This window comes from Tympanuchus pallidicinctus, unplaced genomic scaffold, assembly GCF_026119805.1.
Source record: "Tympanuchus pallidicinctus isolate F22 unplaced genomic scaffold, pur_lepc_1.0 scaffold2, whole genome shotgun sequence".
NCBI lineage: Eukaryota > Metazoa > Chordata > Aves > Galliformes > Phasianidae > Tympanuchus > Tympanuchus pallidicinctus.
The window spans coordinates 43,643,226-43,666,544 of record NW_026294721.1 but is presented as its reverse complement, the minus strand read 5'-3'; the positions used below and the strand labels follow the sequence as shown (position 1 = coordinate 43,666,544).

At 39.7% G+C, this 23,319-nt stretch overlaps 1 protein-coding gene across 6 annotated transcripts in view; it reads left to right on the top strand.

The window, feature by feature from the left end:
• The window catches only part of LOC128080526 (glycerol-3-phosphate acyltransferase 3-like), a 24,140-nt gene extending 821 nt beyond the window's left edge, over window positions 1-23,319 (top strand). The window contains exons 1-14 of one of the 6 annotated variants that reach the window (XM_052682865.1): window positions 62-640; window positions 740-820; window positions 5,674-5,767; window positions 12,246-12,323; window positions 13,911-14,157; window positions 15,310-15,384; window positions 15,517-15,606; window positions 16,515-16,608; window positions 16,896-17,011; window positions 18,456-18,511; window positions 19,652-19,737; window positions 20,831-20,959; window positions 22,316-22,395; window positions 22,860-23,319. In XM_052682865.1, the coding sequence (XP_052538825.1) occupies window positions 638-640; window positions 740-820; window positions 5,674-5,767; window positions 12,246-12,323; window positions 13,911-14,157; window positions 15,310-15,384; window positions 15,517-15,606; window positions 16,515-16,608; window positions 16,896-17,011; window positions 18,456-18,511; window positions 19,652-19,737; window positions 20,831-20,959; window positions 22,316-22,395; window positions 22,860-22,974 (1,344 nt within the window). In that variant the 5' untranslated portion in view covers window positions 62-637 and the 3' untranslated portion in view covers window positions 22,975-23,319. Of the gene's footprint in view, window positions 1-61; window positions 641-739; window positions 821-5,673; window positions 5,768-5,841; window positions 6,166-12,245; window positions 12,994-13,910; window positions 14,182-15,309; window positions 15,385-15,516; window positions 15,607-16,514; window positions 16,609-16,895; window positions 17,012-18,455; window positions 18,512-19,651; window positions 19,738-20,830; window positions 20,960-22,315; window positions 22,396-22,859 lie in introns of those variants that run through there. The other 5 variants (XM_052682862.1, XM_052682864.1, XM_052682867.1 and 2 more) reach the window with 5 other exon arrangements.

The window sequence follows — 23,319 nt, the reverse complement described above, 5'->3', positions numbered from 1 at the left end:
CGACCCGTCCGTCCTGTGCCGTGCCTTGCTTTACCTGCGGCCTGTGGTCCGTCGGCGTGACCCTCTGTGAGATCAGTGCCGACCTTGGCGCGTTCCTGCAGCCCGTCCCTTCGCCTGGATGAGGGACGCCTGTTCCTTGCAGGGGAGTTGGACTAGATGGCCTTTAGGGGTCCCTTCCAACTCAAATGATTCTACGGTTCTATGAAATCAAGTAGTTCCCAAGTGTGAATACCTCCCTTAAAGGAGAAACAATACGATTACTGAGCAAGGCAGTTTAGCAGCTGGGTCCTGGGAGCAAACCGAGATGTCCTGGCTGGACTGGACTTTAAGCTAAAGCATCAAAACAGCAGTGAAACAGAACTGCTTGGGTCATCCTGCTGGGAGCTCGGGTGGAGCAGACTGTATTTCTGACTGAAGAGTAGGAAGCTTGTGTCAATCCACCTCAAAATGTGTCCTGGCACAGAGCTGGCAGAGCTGGCAGAGCTGGCATCTGCAGAAGGGAAACAGGGTATGCTGCTGTGAATGTGTCTGGAGACATGGTGGGAATCTTCTGAGCTAATAACCTCAGAAATTCTGGGAAGGAGACAGCGAATAACATAGAGCAGCTATCTGACAAAAGCACATTGCGCCTCTCCTCATGGTATGAATGGAGTCTCTGCAGTTTCTATTTTGACTTGTTTTAATAGTCATATTCCCTTTAATATTTGCAGTAATGTTATCTTTTCCACCACATTCTTAGCAGGTGTTCCTGATCAGAATGCAGCTCTACAAACCTCCTGAAGAAGGGAGAGGTGGAAGTTACAGCATTCTTAGAAATGAGGTAGGAATCTGTTTTAAAGGCCACCGGGGTTTCTTCATTTCAGGAAAGGAAATGCTTAATTTTGTCTTTCATCAGGACTACACATAAGCTTATTATTTGCTTTTTGTATAAGTAAAAAATGAGTTTTTGCGTAATATTTATGCACCTGTAGTCTCTCAAGGGGTGTTTCCATTGACTAGGGGGTGTCACGTGTGTTTTTATATATTCTTATCTTTCATTAGAAATGAATGTTTTCAGTGCATTTTCTTTTCCTTTTAAACCTGTCAGCAAAACTTAGAAGAAGAATGGCTATTTCTGTAATACTTATTTTTAAATAAAGTTAAGTATATTTAAATGCATGCAAATGGTACTAATACTCAGAAGAGGAGAACTGTTGCACTTCTTACCTATTCTCCCAGTGAAGAGAAGAATTGGCTAAGTGGTTTGTTGTTGTTTTTTTTTTTTTTTTTTTCCCTACCTCAACAAGCTTATAAATGAACAGGGGATGACAAATTCTTCAGGTGATGCAAAATGACTGCAAAGACGAATGGGAAATAGCTATCAGGCATTTCTTGCAATCCTGGCTACAGGGCATTAGATGAATGTGTAATAAATACTATGCAGCTGAAGAGATGTATTGGAGTAAACAGTGACATGGATTATGTTGCCTTGGTGAAAGGCAGCAAGAGTATAAGGAGCTTACATAGCTGTTTGTGGAGAAAATGGTGAAAATGAACGTGAATTCTGGCATCTTTCAGAAATTGCCCCCAGATTCCCTGTACTGTGATTGCAGCCACTTCTATACCAGAGCAGTGGGGGTACTTTATGCATTTAATCAGTGTGAGAAATGCTGGGCATTGACAAATTATTCTTCAGTATTCATTGCATCCAAAGAAAGGCAGGATCTGGAGCACAAGTCCTACAAGGAGCGGATGAGGGAGCTAGGATTGTTCAGTTTGGAGGAGAGGAGGCTCCAGGGAGACCTCACTGCTCTCTGTAACTCCCTGAAAGATGGTTGTAATGAGGTGGGATTTGGCCTCTTTTCCCAGGTAACAGTGATAGAATGAGGGGTAATTGCTTTAAGTTGCACCAGGAGAAAATATTTGGAAAGAGCAGTGAGGCATTGGCACAGGCTGCCCAGGGAGGTGGTGGAGTCAGCATTCCCTGGAGGTGTTCAACAACTATGGAGAGGTGGCACTGGGGGTCATGGTTACTGGGTATGGTGGGGTGGTTGGGTGTGTGTTTGGATTAGGTGACCTGAGAGGTCTTTCCCAGCCTTAATAATTCCATGATTCTTTGATTAATGGTATGCAAATCATATACAAGATATGTATTGACAAATGTGCATTATTGAAAGCCATGCGATGCCTAATCATCTGATCTGTACACTGTTGAGTTAAACAAATGTAGGCAGATCTCTAGTGGACTCCCAGATTTTGTGATATAAAGATGTATCCTGATATGGTGATTAAGGTTTTGTAATGACTGAATTTATCTTCTGAGGAAACCATAATGCTAGTGTGGTCAGAGCTAAACATGTTACAATCATCCTAATGAGTAATACACTGCTTAAACATACTTCTTCAATGTCATAATTCAACTGCTGACAGGCAGAGATAACCTATAAGTAGCACAACTCCTCTGTGGTCAGATGCAGACACAGACCTATTTTGTGACACAGATGAGATCTCTGCTGACCTAAAGAACAGCAGAGATAGGTCAGTTAGAGTATGGATGCAGAGGTGTGGATATTTGCATTTCGTTGCATGAGAACAGTGTGATTTCCATATATGAATATTCAGACTGAAATTGCTCACCATAGAAGGGGTGATCTTTAAAGTAATTCTGGTGACATGGAGCTCTCTCACAAGTGAAGTACAAACCTCAGTGTTTATAAAAAGCAGACCCAAGGTACCAGAGATTATTTCACTCCTGTTTAGCAACCAGGTGAAAAGTCTGCACAATGTGAGGTTGAAACATCAGGAAAGTTTTATCAAAACCAAGAGGGCCTTAATATTACTGTTATTGTTAAAATTGGTAATAGTGCTATGTTTGCTTCTCCACACCATGGAAAAATGAATGGGTCATAGTTCCAGTTCCCTAAGACAACCAAAAAGCATGGCCTAATAGTAACAAATGAGTAGAATGACCTCAAGAACTGAGAGCCAAGAGTGAGCAGTTGACACTGTTACGGCAGAATAACCATTTCTCACAGAATACAAATGTCTCCCAGCTTTATTGGGCGGCCAAAAGTCATCTGTCTGGATTAAAAGCAGCTAATAAGCGTGTGAGTCATGTCAGAATAAGCTGATAGTAGCAAGAAGAAGGTTCAGAAAAACTGCTTTCTGTCATAAGTAACCTGTCAGACTGTTAAGTCACAATGGAGGTATTTGTTCCATGGCCACAAAAAGGATATGCTTACCTGTGCAGTTGGACAAAAAGTTGGAATTTTCTGTTGCTACGGCAAATGTGACGTGCTGGATGAAGAGCAATAGACTGTCAACATCCCAGCTCCCTCCACCCCCCTGTACTTTTTTTGTTCCCCCTCTCTACTCAGTAGTACCTCTTAGCAGGCATAACTTTGCTACACGTTCTGCATTTTTGGGGATTACCTGTAGAAGCTGTCATGGCAGCCCCGAGGAAGCCTCAGAGGTCTTGGGCTGAATGGTTTGCCAGGAAAATCACAGCTAACAGAGGGCTGAAGTCCTGTCACTCAGCAGTGTGGATGGGCGAGCCTGGGGAGGGGTTTGGGTGCTCTGTCTTTTTAGAAGGTGAAAGGGAAGAACTACGCTGTCTGTTCGCATTATTATTCTGATTTGTGGGAATATGACTTGATAAAGGTTAGGGAGGAAGTGCAGATGATAATTTCTCACAGGATGGAAAACAAATCTCCCTCACTCAGGAGAGGAAAATTCTACTTCCTCTGTGCAGGGTAAGGAAATCTGTCTCCTTTTAAGAAAGGATCCCTCTTACCTATACCTAGGCTTATTGCCAGTTAAGGCTGTTGCTACACCTCACTGTTATGTCCTGACGGGCTATTGATACTTAATTTGGCCTACCTTTCCTGACTCAAGTCAGGTCCCAGAAACTACCTCCACCCTCCCGCCCACAGGTTTTAGCACCCAGCTGGCGTGCATGCCAGTCACCTGAGCTGAAGCTGAAGGCAGCTCTCAGATGTGCTGCATTGTGCCTCAGGATCAGCATCTTACCATCTACAACCCCCTGCCTTGTGTGACCATGTGCTAGCGGGGCAGGCAGCTATAGGAAGAGGCCAGAAATGAGAATGTAGGGGGTGGCAGCTAACGAGGGATGAGCAAACAGAACTGTTTTTATAATAAATAAGTACTGTTTCTAGAGAAGCCTAGAAGAACCTATAACTTGGTGAGATGGGTTGGGAATGGTGGGTAATGGTGCATGGCGCAGGACTGGTTGCATGGTAGAGTCAGGGGCTTGTAGTTGCCATTGAGAAAAAGAGTGATGGGAAAGCAGAAACCATAACAATATAACTGTTTTTTTTCCAGAAGATGTAATATGCTCAGAAATAGATTATCAGAGGCAGATAAATAATGAGGGGAAGACAATAAAAATTAGATTATGGAAGAAGGTGCAGTGGTGTTATAAGGACCTGAGGTCTGATATCCAGCAGTAAATCTGAGGACACAAGAGATTACTTGACTCATGTGGCACATAAAGGATGTGATGGTATCGTGAGCTTGTAACAAGAAGCCTGTTTGTTGGTCCCTGGGTGTATGGTACGAACTAGAGGACTTAGTGTTGGGCAGTGCACCCTGATTCTTGTGTTTCTGTTCATGACTGGAGCATATGGGTCATGTTTTCTAGAGCACTTCTGCTTTAATTCCTGAAGAATCCAGTGTGGAGTGAGGCTGCTCCACCACGCAAACCAGACCATGGTTTGTGGGGATGGGAAGTTTCAAATGTACAGCCCCTGCAGTTATGCAAGCTTGTAAATGTGACCACCTGCAAAGGAAAGATCCTTCATGGATTCACACGTAACTGCTTTGGAAGTCCCAGAGCAGTCATTTCATCAATGTCAATTGATTTATTCTGTGGTAAGGTTTTAAGTGGTGTCTGTGGGCTCTCCATAGCTTCTAGGGATACAGTTACTTCTATTCTTCCTCTGATGCATATAGAAGGACAGGCTAGGGGCTGGAATTAGGGGCTGTACTGAATCTTTCCTAAAAATACAATACTAATTATTGCTGTTTCATAGGATAGAAGGTGAAACCTCCCTATCTAATGTGTTTGGATTCATAGAATCACAGAATGGCCAGAGTTGGAAGGGACCTCAAGGGTCATGTATCACCAACCCCCTGCCACATGCAGGGCCACCAACCTCCCCATTTAATACTAGACCAGGCTGCCCAGGGCCTCATCCAATCTGGCATTGAACACCTCCAGGGATGGAAGATCCACAACCTCTCTGGGCAGCCTGTTCCAGTACCTCACCACTGCAAAGATGTGTGACTTGTTGCGTCACCACAGTGCATTTTGTAACCCTGTGATACAATTTGGCTAATTTCTTGTAGAACAAGAGGGAGCAGGTTTTATTTGCTTCTGATGTTGATTCCTGCCTGCTGCAATTTGCATCTACATCTCAGAGGTATTAAAACAAACAAACAACAAGTAGCTGACTTAAACCTAAAGCTTCAGTTTGGTTCTTGTGGTGAAATACTGAAACGAGGCAGTCATTTCAATGTGAGGTAGAAAGTCTGACCAAGGAAGATAGTAATTTGACTAGACTTCATTTGGAGAAGTTCTTTCTCTGCATTGTGTTTTTGTTTTTTTTAGAAAAGAACATTTTAGATTATTTGAAAACCACACCTACTTGATTTTGTATTATAATTTATTGGCAGGACACCTTGGGTAAACTATTTGACATATTGACAAGTCCTCATTTGACAGCACCTTATTACCAGACACATATTCTTCTACCCTGTGTTATATCTGGTGAGTAATTGCTTATCAATTATATGGAAGTGGGTGGAGCTAGGGCGGGAGAAGGGGTAAAAATTTTGCTATCATTGAGAGCATCTCTGGTGGCACGTTTAGAGTGCAGCAGCTCTCTCCTAGGAATAGCTTTGGCTTTTAGGATGTGTAATTTTTGTTTGTCTCTTGAAGCTTGCCTGATTCTCAGCAGATGAGCAAATATTCTAAGAAAGTTATCAGGTTGATGTTTTGAAGGAGCAAGCATGGAAGAAAATAGACAGGGCTACAGCCTTGTGGAGGGCAAAACTTTGTTAATCTGGCTGACTTCATTTGTAGTGCTAGTTCTGTTGCCTTCGATGTTTAGAGTGTCACTGGGGATTTCTCATGTCTATGTGAAAATTGTAATAAAAACATTGGAGGTAAGTTGAGAATTACATTAAAAGGTATGTGTTTTCTACAGGACGTTTTGAATTTTGAAAATACCTGTTCATTTGAATTAGATGCCATTAAAGCCACCAGGAATGTTTCCATTAATTCTGAGACTTTTGGATATAGGGTGTTGGGTTTTTTTGGGGGGACAGGTGTGCTTTGTTTCTTTGATTGTCTTTTGGTGGGATTTGTTCCCCACTTTTGACTTACGTGATGGTTCCTTTGAATGATACCTTTAATGACGTTTAGTTAAGTGTTGGGTTATAGTGCAGTATCAGGTTGAGGTTTTCTCATGTTAAAGTAGAGATTCCACGATATTTTGCTAATAGTTCAAGCTGGTTACAATACTTCATGCTATATTTTGGGGAAATCAAATATAATTAAAATGTAATTAATTATGAGAAGTTGTAAATGGCAAAAAAAAATGTGTTTGACAAGTACGTAAGTTTAATGGATTTGGTTTGGTTGTTTCAGTTACATTACAGGAATTAGTACTGTTCTAGGTAAGAGTACAGACTGCACTTGTTTCAATCCCATTTATAATTCTGTGTGATCCAGCAGTCACAACTTCTGCTCTGCAAGAAATGCAGAGCCACCCTCTGGAAGTGCACTTCTCTAGAAGTGAACAAGTCATGGCTAAGGTCCTGATTCTGCTGATAATTGTGAAAGTTTCTTTTGGGTTTTAATAAGCCAGGATTTCATGTTGTTTTTCAGGTCTGATCTTTTTATGCTCACTAATGGCCAAAAGCAGGTGCTGTCAGTTTGTCATATTAAACAAGTCATGTGGCAATGTGATACAATTAATACTGCATCTCTCCTGCCCTGCCAATTCTCTATAGTTTCTGTCTTATTAGAACTCCTCTGTCTCTTTTTTTTACTAGTGATTAAGAACTCTTTGGCAGGGACTGTGTTCAGCTGTTTAAGCATCATTTAACATAGTGGAAATGGCTGCAACCTGGAGATGTTACCAGTTGTTTTCAAATATTGATATCAGTGGGATATGACCGACTACCATGGCACTATGTAATACTGCTTTTATGTGTGATATTTTATCAGCCAGTGGTATGGTGATGAAACTCTTACTGATATCTGAGTAAGAGGCTTGTAAGAGCCTCGAGTTCTTTTGTCAGCTTTACTGCTGCAGTTGACAGATATTTAAATATTTGTTGTGGATTTGTTGTTGTTGTTATTTTTTATTTTTATTTTTTTCCTCCCTACCGCCCTCCTTTCTCTATGCTTTTCCCAGTTTCAAAGGAAATTTGACCCATTGTGGACCTGCTTTCTGTAGGAAGACTTTCTCTTTGGAATGTACATTAATATATATATATATATATATTTTAGTTGTATGAAGTTTATGAGCATGCTAATCTTGCCTTCAAAATATATAGGATTGTTTTATCAGAAAAAAAAGTAGTAAGTCAACAGCTCTGTGATCTGATCTCTCTAATGTATAGTTTCCCAATTCTGCAGCAGCTAATAACAGCACAACAAGAAGTACTGCAGTTCAGGCTGATTCTATGTAGACATTTTTTGGTTTTGTCATTCAGTTGAAAGTTGATCCCTGGCTGTCTTGAAAGCAAAAAAATTTTTAATCTGTCCTTATATTCTGATTAATTTTAGCTGTTTTTAGGCTGAGATATTATGCAAAAAGCTCTTCGTGCCACAAGAGTAGGAAAGATGCATCTTGGTGGGAAATGGGAGAGAGGATGGAGGGTAATTTAGGTGCCCTTTACTTGTGCTACGACTCACTTTGCCCTCAGGAAGTGTGAGCAGTATTGGGAAATGCTGGGCTAAGGCCTATGCTTACACTTTCTGGGCCTCTTCTGAAAGTGCTGGGAATAGTACCAAGTAGCACTATGGAAACTGCTACTTGGCATGCAGTAAGCTTTAAGGCAGACTTGCACACAGTTCAAGACATGAGCAACTTGGCACTGATAACCTAGTGAAATGTCAACCTGTTTCTGGCTGTGACAATGTTTGTTTGAGCTCTTGCTAACAAGGTGATGCAGAAGGATTATTCTCTGTTGTTGTTGCTAACTTGAGTGGGGAAATAGGATGCCTTGTCCAGTAGGTACTCCAAAAATCCTCAGAGTTGTGTACCAGCATGATAGCAATGGTATTCCAGCAATATCTGCTCTTTAGGCAGTATGTAACAACTGATCGATATTTTACAAGAAATGCAGCCTTGGATGCTGACTGGATTATCTGTTGTTATGCATTTCATTTAGTCTGTTATGTAGTCCTGCAAAATAAATAGAAAATTTATAAGAGCAGTCTATATTTGCTTTGTACAACTTTAAATGAATGCACAAATATGTAGGAAAAAAAAGAAAAAGAAAAATGTAATTTACTTTCCTCCAAGTTTTCTGAACTTGGGAAAAATAAGAGTAGATGTGAAAATTGGGTTTTAAGTCCAAATACTATTTTTTTTCAGTGTTGAATTTGCAAAGAAAGGATATCTACAGCCCTTACTGAATTTGCTTGGAGGTCAGGTTTGCAAAATTTGTTCATAAGCAATGGTTAACACTGGCATTTGATGAAGTGCCTCTTTCTGATTTCCATTTTTACTGAAGTGTTTTAGTAATGAGAACAGTGACTGATATAAATGAGCAAGGTGGAATTTATGTACAGAAATACTTGAATTTGTCCTTTGCTTCTTTTCCAGCAAGGAATCTAGATATTTGTTTGTTTGAAACAGAGTAAATCTTCTTCCTCTTCAAAAACAAGAAGAGGAAAAATGAGGCTAGATAGGATAGCTTGATGAAAAAACATAAGTGCTTGATCATAGATGGTGATTTTAGCTGGAGCTGAAACCCATTGGCCTTGTGGTTATTACCTCAGAAAACTTTATATGGAGTAATTTCACCAAGGGAAACGCTGTGCCTTTGTCACTCATGAGAACAAAGTTAAGAAGAGGATTGAAAAACCCAGTTTGGTCAGCAATTAGTAGAAGCTTTTGAGAGGTCATAGGGAAAGAGAGATAGTAAAACATGGAAATGGAAGGATAAAGAGATAAAAATGAATTACACCATACAGAAAAAAAAGAATACTGAACAACACACTGACCTCTACTTGAAAAAGAAGAAGAACAACAGAAGAAATGAGATTAAAAAAGTTAGTGTTTGGTATCATGTTGCTTATAATGTTATGTACTGTGAAGAGAGTAATTAGTATAATACAGTATTATGGATGCTCATTTTGTTCAGAAGGTAATTACAGGGCACCTGGCATGGGCTGTTGGAGCTGAGGAGTCGAATCTTCAGCAGTTCAGGTGGGATCACCTGAGGGATGTTTGGGCTTTTTGTGTCCTCATCACTTGAGAAGTGGGTGGGAGGAAAGCACGGTATCTGAGTTGTCATTCACTCAGCAAACTTAGGAATGAAGTTAGTCCATTCAGCTCTTCAATTCTGTGTTAGTTACAACATCTGTGGTTTTGTAAGCTATTTAGAACAGCCTCTCATTACAGTTTTGCAACGAAGACCAGACAGACAGTTCTGTCTCAATACTGTACAAAACAAAGGCAATCAAAAAGCCTTATTTCATATTTCAGAAACAAATTAAGCATACAGATGTCACAGAATGCTGGAGAAGACGGTAACTAAGCTGCTGTATCGGTCCAAAAGATGGACCTAGTCCTGGCTTTAGCAGGAGACAGCTTATGTGCTTGATGAAAAGCCTAAGAGCCGCGTGAACGTACAGCTGTATTGCTAAGAATACTCTCCCTGCTACCCACTGCTTCAGCCTCTTGTGCTGATTCATAAGTTAGGAGAGGTGACTTTGTGTTGTGTATCCCATGATGATTTTTGCCTGTGCCTTGATGTTCCTTGAACCCATTTCAGTTGATCTCTAGCAATATGTTCTTGACAATGAACTCTACAACTTAGCTGTCAGTTCTATGCAAAGGTGTCACCTTTCTGCTGCTTATATCCATTGCCCAGTGCTTTCATAGGATGCTTCCCAGTTGTTGTATTAGAAGACAAAATATGTAATTGTATCTTATGTGCCTGCTCTGCACCAGCTGAAATTTTGTAGATGCTGTTTTCCAGGCTAACGTGTAACCATTCCTCTACTGAGAGCTCTTTCTCATCTGCTTTGTCCTCTGCCTTTGTTGCCTTAGTTGCCTCCTTAATTACAGAGCATTGCTTTTGTCCCACTTTTTCTCTATGCTATGAGACAGGATATTGTGCTTTATGATATCAATTTCTTCAATGTCTGGTTGGTTTTGACTTATCTTGCTCACTGAATTAGTTAATATATTTTTGTGAGTCACTTGGTGATTGTACCCTTTTTCTACTTGGGAATCAAAAGGTAGACTTCTTGAGGTATTCAGAAGACAGTAAGGGCAAACTGATTTCTAGAGTTGCTTGCCAACTGGCAGGCTGTTCATGTAGGTGCATGACGGGCGAGATAAGGGTGACAGACAAAATATGAGAAAGAAGAAAGTAAGAGAAGGGTCTTTATTTGCTGAACTTTGGTGATTTTTTTTTTTTTTTCCATCTTTTTTCTTCTCATCCCTCATACCTTTGGATACTGGGTAAGGGATGAGGACCAGCAGCAGAATGTGTCTACCTTGATTTTTTTTTTCTTTTTTTTTTTTTCCCCGGAATGCTCTTTTTCACATGAAGTATCTTCTTTCTTTTCTCAGTGTGTGGGTTGTAGTTTTTTGATATCTCCTAGATTCCCACTCCTGAATGACTCACTGTGTGTTATCACAGCTTGAGACAGTTGATGTACCAGTTCCGCTTTCTTAGGGAGTAAGGGGTTCTGGAACAGCTATTGCATTTAAAATTTACACTGTATTTTAATTTTCTAGCATAGATAAGGCAAAGGTCTGTACCTCCCTCCTTCCACCCCCCGCCGGTCTTATGTAAGATGGATTTAATGGAGTTTAATGTATTGCATCGCTGTGTCTTTTTATCTTTGTTGTTTTCCTTTGGGTGTTTTTGCTCCCTCCTCCTCCCCCCAAGATGCAGGTAGCAAAAGTCAACCAAAGGCAACTACAACATCCTGATTCTGCCATGATAAACCGTCTCTGTCTTGTCATCGAGTTTAACTTCAGTGGCTAAGAAAGGAGCTGTTAGGAACCATGCAAAACTTAAGCATAGCAAAAATCTAGTCAGTCAATGGCACGTGCAGATTTATAGGTCTGCAATGCAATGAAAACCCTTCGTGGTCAATCTATGTGTTGCTTAAATGGTTATGCATGTCAGTAAGATGAGAAGCAAGAACTGTTTGCTAAGAGCTGGAATAGAAGCATGGACTCTTGTCCGTCGCAGGTGGAAGCATTAATGTCAGGTGAGGACATTTGCTGAGTGGATCACTGATTCCTTAAAAGGCAATCAGAACCTGAAGTTCTTTATTAAGACACATATACTGATGCAAACTGAGGAAGATCTAGTACTGAGGGCTACTGTTTATATGCCCATATATGTATCATGAAAACATTTTGTACCAACGTAAAACTTTAGAAGTAGGCATATTGGTATGGTTGATCTTGAGTTTAGTCTGCACAAGTAGAAGAAATTTTGCTTTTTTTCAAGAAGACTGGGAAGGATGAAAACTCATTACCCACAGCTACTACTTTGGAAATGCTGTGAATATGAAATAGTCCCTCTCTTGTATTCTGTTAAGACAAATTTCATGAATGCTGTGAGACTGATGTCATTTCTTTTATTCTTAAAAATCCGTTTTTTAAGTCTTTGTTTTCCCAGAATGTTTTTGTGTCAGTAATATTAGTTTGCATCATTCTGTTGCCTGAAGCTGACTGGGTAAGACAGAATTTGGGACTCTTGGTCCTCAGAGTCTCATAGATAGCTCAGTAATATGGGTAAAGAAAAATAAAAACTCCTGAAAATGACTTTGAGCCAAATAATCCTTCATTATAATGACTACAAGTAATCAATGTAACTAACAAAATAGGAGATGTTCAAGACAGCCTTCAGAATTTGAAAACTGCAAATCTGAGTCCTGGCTTCAATAAAGGAGGCTCAGACAATTCATGTAAAGATGTTACAGAGTACCTGGAAATGACAAAATGAAAACCATCACCGTCTACTTTTCTTGTTTTGAGAACAGTGGGCCACCCTGCAGATTGAGAAGGGAATAAAAATGCAGAAGGTGCTGGCGCTTGAAAATTTAATCGCCAACGGTAAGATCTCTGAACAAAAGTGACACAGCACTGTTCATCTGGTATAAAGGCAGCTACTGTGGTATCTTACCCAGGAAAGAGTGAACAGATATATAAATTTAATCTCATGTTAAGTAGGAAAACTAGGATAGTAAATAAAGAGTTAATGAGCAAATAGTTGCTGATGTTGTAAACCAACAAATGAGGCCTTATGTGTGTAATAAGAAATGTATCTGAACGATTGAGCCTTCTGAATAAAAGGCATTAAAGGAAACCAGTTTGGGTAAAGAAAGGAACTGCTGATAGCCAGGAGGGAAGCTGTCTCTCTTTTTATGTCTGTTTTGTATTTCTGACTCCAGCAGTCCTCCCTATTTACAAGATTAGGAGTGACTGATGTCCAGTTGCTGTGGACATTTTTTGCTGTGGTCATTTTTTGTTTTCTCTTGCTTTTTGCAACTCCTAGCGTACAAAAGCCTGAGTCTCAAGTAAAGCATCTATGCTACCCCGTGGATCACAGACGCATCTTGCACTTACTCTAGATATAGGGAAAGAATTAGAGTAAATTTTTTTCACATCTGTTTTTCCTTTCTCCTTTCCCACAAAGGAACTGGCTAGTGCCATCCTTAGTCATTAGTCACATGGACTGGTTCATTAACTAATGACCTTCAAGTCTGGTGATTTCCTGGACGCTGTAAGTTTGACCAAAGTGCAGCTGAGGAAGTTAGTCTGATTCTGATCAGTTAATAGTATGCTGATTAAACATCTCAAAATGAGCCTTATTTAAAAATTAAAAAAAAAAAAAAAAAAAAAAAAAAAGAACAACCCCCCCCCCCAAATATTAGCTGATATGGTTCAGTGAAATCCTACTTATTGTAACCAGCCAGAATCTGGTCTCTGAGTGACCTCAGCAAACATTGGTATGGTCACAGGTGTAGTTGTCCTGTGAGGCATTAATTTTACAGATATGAAATATGAATTATTTTTTATTCTTTCTCTACTGTGCATTTATCTTATGGTGTGTATAACTCAGAGAAAAATCTAAAGCTTTAGTGTTTGTTGATAGTGAGGTGACTCTTGTAGGAGAGAGGATGGGGGCTGAGAAACAATGCCAGAGGCAGGTGTTTGTTCCACAGTATTTTCCCAGCTGTAAAAAGTAGAACTAAACAACAGCAGCAAAATCAAGAACAATATAAACAACACCTAGCCTTGAGTCAAGGCAAGAGGAGAGATCTGTAGTCTAAGCAGTACAGGCAACATTTGGAGCTGTGTGTACTTACATTGTTTGATAAATGACAGTGAAGTAGATGTTGTGCTCAGAGTTCTATTTGCAGCTTATTCTGAATGCTTGTCTCCTCCAATAATTTAGTGGTGTGATATGGCATAGGATTAGAGAAGTAACTTATGGAGTTAAGTGCTAGTATATACCCAAAATATACCAATTCAATTACAGTGCATAGAAAGAAGGAATGATATTTCTAAGAAGTACAGTTATTTCACTTTTTTTGGACTCTATGTTGTCCATTTTACCAAGTGGGAGGGAAGGCTCATTTCCTCATGCTTTTGGCTTGTTTTTTGTCTTTATTTTTCTACTTGTTTCTTGAAACAAAGGGATCATCCAGAGAGAGGAAACCTCCATGGAAAAGGAGATTGCTGGCCAGCACAGAGGATACTTCAGCCTTGCAGATGTTATGTACTTTGCCAAGAAGGGGTGTGAGACAGTTGCAGAAGATGAAGTCACACAGCGGTTCACCTCTGAGGAGCTGTTGTCCTGGAATCTCCTCAGCAGAACCAATGCCAACTTTCACCGTGTCAGCTGGCAACTGACCACTGCGTGGATCATTGGGATCTTAATCCGGTACTGTCTCCTGGTGCCCTTTCGGTGAGCCAAGGGTAATTTGTTGGGATTTTGTTTTTGGATTGCTTTTAATAGAAGGTATGATGTTATATGTTATTGACTAGTGCAGAATTGAGAAAGAATGTGACTTGACTTTGCTTTCCAGGTTGCCACCAAAGATCTCCAGAGGGGAAAAAAGGAAAGCTCAAGATATGTTTCTTATGTTCTGTATATTTTGTTAGTATGCAAATACATCTGTTCATCTAATTTGTTTTTTAAATCATAGCAACGATCTGGAGATCCTTTCATTATGTAAAATAAAAGCTGTTTCAGCTGAGAGTTGGGCTTTACCTGTGTGAGGAAGAGAGAGACTGTATGCTGAACCCTTGGGATGTGAAGCAAAGCCTGCGTTCTGTCAGTGCAGGGCTGGATGGAAGAAAGAGATAGCCCACAGTGTGTTTCTTTACAGAAATTTCCGTGTTCTTTTACATGAAAACAGCCTTTATCACATTGACAAGGCACATACAACCATAAATACATTCTAGCAAGGAGCAGAACCTTGTAAAATGTCTTACTCTTTTTGAATATGTTGAAGGATTTCATAACAGTTAAGCACATAGCAGAGCACAAGTGCCTGTGTGTCTACTTAAATATATAGAACCACTTAAGTAGAGGACACCATTTAAGTAGGGATAACTTCAATGTTTGTTTTGCTAAGCCATTAGTGTCCAACAGTACCTAATTTTCATGGTTCTAGAGTAACTTCTTGGAATAGAAATAGCTACTGAAATTTCTGAGTAGATTTTTAAAAGCTTGATGGTAGTTCTCTATTGTGCTACTCAGAAATTTCACCTGTGTTAACAAATCTCATAATCATTACTTGCCATCTATTTTGAAGACAATGAATTATTCTCCACTTGATGCCTTGAGACCAAGTTGTGGCTCTTTTTGTAAAATAGGCTTCAAGAAGCACAGTTTTCTACTGGAGGATTAATCGAATGAAAACCTGTACTCATATCTCATTGGCTTTGACTGCTTTGTGATGATAGTTTGATGCTATTTATGGTGGATAGAAGCATCCTGGAAAAGAATTAAAGGATTAAAAGATTTTCTTTCAGCTTCCTCTTCCAAATTTCATTCTTACCAATTAATGAAGATTATTTTACTTTTTAGCATCTTCTTGGCTTTCTTCAGCATCCTCTTGCTGGTCTCAGCAACTACGGTAGTAGGACAGTTTCCAAATGGCAGGTGGGTGTTTTCTGAGGGCTCTTTCCACTTCTCTTGGATTTCTTTGAGGAGCTGAATTAGGGTATTGGAACTGAATATGCTTGAATTTGGAGAGTCGATGTGCACAATTGTGGGGTGACTTTTCTCTTCCAGGGTTAAATGCTGGCTGAGTAACCAAGTTCAGCTGACATGTGCTGCGTTAGGTGTCCGATGTCTGAGTGGTCTTGTTCAATTTCACAACAGGTGAGTGGTGCAACCCTGCTCTTGTCTATTATTCATGTCACACACTGCTGAATCTCAAGTTTCAGAGAGGGTTTTAATTCCATTAATACACTGATACTCATATTGAATTGCAGCCTTGGTAGAACTTGTGTAGGTCATGTAGACTCTGTCTGTCTTTCAAGATGTTTTTGTGCTCTGCTGTGTTGTCTCTTGGGTATTTGCAGAGAGTGCAGTGTTGGAGTAGTGCTGTATTCTTCATTAAATACAGACTTAAACATTTTCCCTTATGTTTGCTATTAACATGTTTCTGTGGTGATGTTTTTCTAGGCAATTAAAACATCAACTGCTCTATTAGCCAACTTGATAACCTAAGTCTTCATATTCACCTTTCTAGTATGTTATGGATGATGTTTCAGTAACTACTTCTAATATCTTGCTTGCTTAGTTGTGAAGGTTTATGTAATGGAGGCCCTCAAAGTAATTTTTGTTGATAATTTAGGAAGGAAAGAAAGCCATGCTTATTAGTATCTATAAGTTCAAGTTTAGTGCTTGAGTAGTCTTTGATATATGCCTCTGAGAATGGTAATGAATGCTGTGGAAATGCTTTCTCCAGTGATGTTGCTTATTCTGAGCTGTAAGGAAAATGGTTTTGACCAAAACTACTGAAATCTGAAGGAATTCTCAAATGCATGGGGAAAGATGGCTTCTGTAATGTACTGCCAGAAGTTTAAACATACCTTAGAGTTGTATTTTAAATTGTCTTGTGTTCTTGTGCTTCTGTTATCTGTACATACAGATAATGTATGTCCATTATATATTTTTGTCACCAAGGATCTTTGTTGTGGGTGTACACTCGCTAGAGAGATGACCTGGTGGGGCCTGCAGTCTGAAGAATAAATGTGAAGTAATCACTCTCATGGCTGTTACAGGGAAAACAGACCGCAGAAAGGAGGCATCTGTGTAGCCAACCACACATCTCCACTAGATGTTCTAATCCTGGCTAGTGATGGATGCTACTCCTTGGTATGAGCAAGACAGCTGGTAAATATTGGTAATATTGAGGCACTCACAGATACGGTGTTGGGCAGGAGGATAAAGTTATTGGTAGAGAGAGTGGAATTTTCAAGCATTTAAATTCTCCTACTCGGAACTTCTGTTCAGACAGGTAAGTGAATGCACACTTTTGACCAAAACAATTGGTATAATTCATGGAACAAGTTCAGAAGTTGATGCATCTTTAGTTAGATTTTAGTCAATTAAATAATTATGTGTATTTTTGCCATATAAATATTTCAGTTTTTGGCTTACAGGTTGGCCAGGTACATGGAGGGCTTCTGGGACTTATTCAGAAATCTTGTATGCAAACCAGTCAGCATGTTTTGTTTGAACGTTCAGAAATGAAAGATCGACATCTGGTGAGAAAAAGGTAGGACAGTGAGATCTTTGCTTACTTTTCTCATCAGGTCTTGCAATTGTGAGGTCCCATTGTGAGCTGAGTGAGCTGTGACCCTGAATCTCTTCTTGGCAGGCAGCTGTAGGTGTTTGTAAGATTTGGAACTACTCTGATGATGATGATGCAGGCTGTAGCACTGCTCTTTAGAGCTTCTGGTTGTTTGTCCTATAACCTCTGTGAATTTCCACATTGGCACAATCAGGCTGCTTGCCACAGGCAGATGCCTGCTCATTCATTTTCAAAGTTTATGATTCTGGATGTCAGGACCAACATCAGAGTTCTTGTCAGCATATCATTTTCCTAGATCATACCTTACCTCTGCATGTTTTCCCAAAAGCTCTGAGCATCAGAAATCTGGTTATGTCTGTTGTAAGTACAGGAGAAAGGAAAGCTGACAATAGCAAACATTAACATCGGGCTTACCTATTTTCTTGTGGAGATTGGTAGACTATCTGAGGAAGCGAGTTGCAGCTCATTAGAAACACCCACAGTACTCAGCTGTCTTGCACTCAAAATCTGCAAAAGGAATTAAACAAGTTCATAGGCGGTACCCCCTAGCTGCTAGAAGCTGGAAGAGCATCTTGGAGAAGTGTCAGTACCTGATGCCTGCACTGCTCCAAAGCCCTGCACTACTGTTCCTGGCAGAGAAGGTGTATTAGACTTTTAAGGACATGAAAATGATAGACTTGTTGTGCCATTTGTTGGTGCCTTAGGTCCTCTTAGTCATCTGAAATGTTAATGAAATAGAGTGCAATGCAGCTAACATGAAACAAGCATTTATGGCAATTAGTCCTTAGGAAAGGGAAAAGGTGCCCCTTTACTGGACAGATCTGTTTTTGGGTTTTTTTGGTATTTGATGGTTTGTTTATCCTCTTTTACATGGAGTTCAGAGGAACTGTAGGCTCTTGATTCATAGGGAAGACAGATAGGTGTCTTGAAAACGGATACATTTTGTGTGTCAGTAATCTGCTTATAGTGGTTTATTTGCTTAAAAGCAGTTGTTTTTAAGTAATAAAGAAAATGCAGTAAAATAGCTTCGTTTCTCACATATAGGTGTGGAAAACATTAGGTATGTGTGTGTATATATATATGCATCAGCACAAAGCTTTAAAATATAGACTATTGTTTATTAAAAAAGCAAAACAGTGGTCAACAAAAATTCAACATTATTCATTACGAGAACCTGTCAAAGATTTTTTTGGTGGAAAATCTATTTACATATTTAGCAAGAGAAAACCCTCAAGGCCTGAAACTAGTGCACATCCTTGCTGAGACCACTGTCTGTCTAAGAACTACTAGGCAAGAGCTTTTCCTGTTCTATGTAAGAGAGAATCCGTACTTAGATTCCCAACCACATAGAAATATGAGTCTTCTGCAGTAATGAAGTGTACATTGAAATTTTATTTTCTCTCCACAGAATCAGAGAACACATTGCAGACAAGGCCAAATTACCCATTCTAATTTTTCCAGAAGGTAGGAACCAACTCTATATTGCTTTGCTCACTTTACACTGAGTGCATTTTATCATGTCTAATCTTTAGAGGTGTTTGTTGTAGAATTAATGAGCTCTTGTGAGATATTAAAAGTGAGATTCTACTATGTAACACAATTTTATGGCAGTTTATTTTGTTTAGTCTGTTGCAACCTGACTCTGAGCTACTCTGAGTAATGTGTGGAGATCACAGAGTTCAAGAATCATTTGGAGTAAATTAAGGTGAAATGACACCGAATGATCAGTTAAATGTTCATTTGTATCCCACTATGATATTTTGATTTAAGTATCTATCATAGCTTATTGTCAATAAGATATAGTATGGCTTGCTTTATGTTGTAATGTGACTTGGGGAGAGAGAGAGACAGACAGGCAGACAGACAGAGAGAGGAAAGAATGAAACAAAGAAATGAGCTATCTCCACCCTGGGATCTCGCAGGGTAGACACGGTTGCTCTTCCTGTGGTGGGTGCATACCTGAACTGGCGGTATTCTGCCTTTCACATGCTTGTGCCCTGCCCCCCAAGAAGTGGTTCAGTCAGCAGTTGTAAATAAGTCTGGGGTCTCAGGTGGCTGTCAGGCCCCCTGTAATGTTGTGATCAAGGCAGGGCCTTACCCCTGCCCAAGTACAACTTGATATTTGAGATCTAGGCTATTCGGGGAGTGAGTAAGAGGGGCTTCAGGAAGTCTCACTCTCCCTCTGCCCAGATGACTACTAGTTGACCCTCTTTGGTGTAAAGGTGTAGTTTGTCAGATCTCTCCTTTTCCTACTAAATTTTCCTGTTGTAATTCAATTTTTCTATTGTAATTCAACAGATATTCATATTATCACAAACTGACTCTCCTCCTTCACAAGATCCTCCTCCTCTGATCACTCTTTATCTTACTCCTTATCTGGTTCAGTGCTGATTTTACACTTCTACCAAGTGTTTGAGACATTAACCCTTTTGCTTCTTAGTCTCTTACCTAAGAGCATAATATAATGGAATTATGTTTCTGAATGAAAGATTTTTTTTTTTTCTCTTCTAGCAACTTCATTCTGTTTAAGGCAATATAATATGCATTTGCTGATGTTTTTTTGCAGAATGGACTGAACTTTTCACTCATTTTCATTCTGGCTAGGTACCTGCATAAACAACACGTCAGTTATGATGTTTAAGAAGGGAAGCTTTGAAGTAGGAGGGATCATCCATCCGGTAGCTATCAAGGTAAGTATGGAAAATGCTGAATGGCTTAGGAACAACTTGTAAAGTACGATGCTGTGTGTTTAGTTCTACCTGGTCTTTCCATTCTGGTGTTCCTGGCTCATGATGGATAAAGGCACTAGTAATTGAATTATTCCCTTGGCACTTGCAAGTCTCTCTAATAAGCTTTAGCCAAGTCATTCTGGCTGTAGATACATGACTTCCTTTTCCTGAAGCTATAACATTGCATAACCTTATGGAAATTGTTACAAGTAGTGTGAACATTATCAAGTAAACCTTTCAAGTCAGCACATCTGTAGAAGATAAATCTTTACATGTTGAGTAGCTCTATCTGATTATAGTTAAGATTTGTTTGGGTCTGTCCTAGTTTGGGGTCTTGTATTACGTGTAGAGGTTCTTAGAATTACGGAATATCCTGAGTTGGAGGTGACCCACAAGGATCATAGTGCCAGGGGCTGAGCTCAACTCAGGACCGTCCCACATTAAAACCCAATGTCTGAGAGCAGGGTCCAAATGCTCCTTGAACTCTGGCAGCTTGGTGCCATGATCACTGCCCTGGGGAGCTTGCTGCAGGCAATCCCTTCCCTCAACCATCAGCGCTGTGTCTGTTTCACCACTGGGTACTGTTGGCCCTTTTCTTCTGCCAGGATATACAGGTTAACTTGTATTAACTTGCAACAAATGCTAAAACATGGAGCTTTGAACTATAATTACTTCCAGGAAGTGATTTGTCCCTCATGTAACAAGCCATTATATTATGGCAAAAAAAACCCAAAACAAAACAAAGGAAAAGCCCTGCCTATATGATCCGAACTAAGCACAGCTGCACTTGTATATAGACAAGGATGTGCTCTTATTCTGCATGTACTGGGTGTTCTGCACCTTTGGGTTGTCTTTCTTCAGAACTGACATCATACAACTTCTGCCATTGTATCTTTTTGTGCTCTTCGACTGTATCATCATCGTAGTGCTTCTTTTATCTCTGGATCATCTCTGATTGCTGTTACCTCTGCCCTTGTCGTTCTGTGTATGCTGTACAACTTACCGTACCGCCTACAGAGCAGTCTGAGCCCTTCAGCTCGTTCTTGTCTTCCAGTATGACCCTCGATTTGGAGATGCGTTCTGGAACAGCACCAAGTATTCCATGATGACCTATGGTTTTAATGTGTTGACCAGCTGGGCTATTGTCTGCAATGTGTGGTACCTGCCACCGATGGTCAAAGAGGTACTTATGCTTTTGCCTGTGTTTTAGAAATGCTCACAAATTGTTTCTAAGAGGAAACCTGCATTACTGTTGTCATGATGTCAGCAAGTCTTTATTGACAGTGTAATGGAAAAAGTAGGAAGTGACACTGTACTCCTAAAATTAAGTAGAGATTGTAAATCAGGATGTGTAGCCTATTAGGATAATGAGAGCAAGGTGAGGGCTGCTCTGAAAGTAATTTCATTTTATTATGTTGGTTTTGTTATTTCCATCTCTAAGGTTCATGGTGCACTCTTTACATAAATCAAGCTAATTTCTGTGAAGGTTGTAAACTTCCTGTACCATAGTCACTTAGCTATGCATGGATATCTCAGAGTCCTTGTAACTGCACACTTGAAGTATGGTCACCATTCATACATGCCTGCTGCAAGAGAAACTGCACACTTAACAAAACAAAGCTGCAAAATTTTGAAAGATGGATTTGCATCCTCACTCTAGCATGCTTCTTGCTGAAATTCTTGGCTAACCTGGTATACAAAACATTTATAACACATAGGTTTATATGCCATCCATCTATTTAGAAATTTTAAAAAAAATGTCCTTTAATTGTAATAGATTTGAGAATGTGTAACAGTAGCTGTAGGAAGGGGTAGATGGATCTTAGGTCCAGAAGGTTATCTTTTACTGGTCTTTATTTTTTTTATTTTTTTTTACTAGAGAACACAGCACTTTTCCTTACCTAGTGAGCAAGTTCCAGAAAGTGAATAGTCTTATAAAATTCTTTCTAGAGTTTTCATTTGGCTAGTTTCTATCTGCTTCAGAATCACAATTTACTAGCTCCCTGCAAGTCAGACCAATTTAAGTAATTTAATACTTTATAGTCATTTCTCTGTGTGGTTATTTTCTTTCTGGCATAAAGAGATTGTGTTGGATACTGGAAACAGCCAGTTGAGTGTCTTCTGCAGTGGAGCAAACAGACCCTTGCTGGCCCATGAAAATTCACTGGTACTGTGGTATCTGGCACCAGCTCTGTTCAAGGCACCTCACATCCTCCAAGGTGATCCTTTGAGTGTGTTCCCAGCTTCCTGGGGTTAGATTGGTACCAAGGTACTGGGTGCACATACATTCCCATGCTCTGTTCAGACCTGTGACCTTGTTCTACAAGTTACTTTGAAATGCCATGGAAGGGATAGAGCCTCACACTTTGCTCTCTTGGCATTGGATGATGGCAAATTCAGCATGCTGTCTAGCCAGTTAGCATTCCTGAGGAGCAGCTGAAGTATATCTGATGCCTATTTTCTGACGCAAGGTGTCTCTTCAAGTGAGACATAGAGAAAACATTTCAACTGTACAGCAAGTCACTGGTGTCTTTTACAGGAAGAAGAAGATGCTGTTCACTTTGCCAACAGAGTCAAGGCTGTCATTGCTGCTCGGGGAGGAATGTCTGTACTTCCATGGTAAGAGGGAACGTCTTCGAAACTGAGCTGAAAGCGTATTTAGGTGTTTTGTAATCTAAAACTTATTGCTGGATTCCTTTTAAAACTTCTTCCTTGTTTTCTTTGCTTGGCTGTAGTCCGTCACCCTTACAGACTCTGAGTGAGGCACTATTTCCTTATTTTGTGAACAGCTTTACTAGTATAGGTAGACTAATAAAGTATAAAAAGATAAACAGAGTTGACAGGTAGCAACCAGAAAATGGAATTTGGTGAGAATAAACACTTTGTTTGTTAAACATCAGATTAAAGGGTGGCACTTGTTTATAGCGTGATAGATCTTGGCAGAACAAATCATTGAGTGTAGCATTGCAAAAGCCAGCATCTAGGGTGAAAGTTGCTCTTATTAAGCAATGTAATTATTGTAACGTTTTTCTACCTTTACTCTGACATGAACTGAAGGCCATTTCCTTATCTGTATTTTTCAGGGATGGAGGACTGAAAAGAAAAAAAGTCAAAGAGTCTTTCAAGGAAGAGCAACAGAAAAAATATTGCCAGCTAGTGACAGAAAATGGGTTTGTGGGAAATGGAAATGTTTACTAAATGTTATTTATTTTATCTCCTGTTTTTTTGACTGGACTTATCCTCGTGGAAAATGGGCTTTTTTTATATTAAAATTCCTTCCTGCTGTCCCTGTCAGATATTTTGCTTATGACACAGTAGAGAAGCCATGAACAAACAGTATTTTATTTCAAATAAGGATATTGGTTTAAAAATAGGAACATTTATGAGATTCTTGTGAAATTCTCTTCAATGATGAATGTGAAGAATCTGCAGTAAAATTACCTAGGTTAGTTAGAACATGTGTTTTAAAGAAATCTTTAAGTTACTTAGAGTCTTAACTGGTAATTTCTTAACTACTAATAAAACATATGTCTTCACAACCTG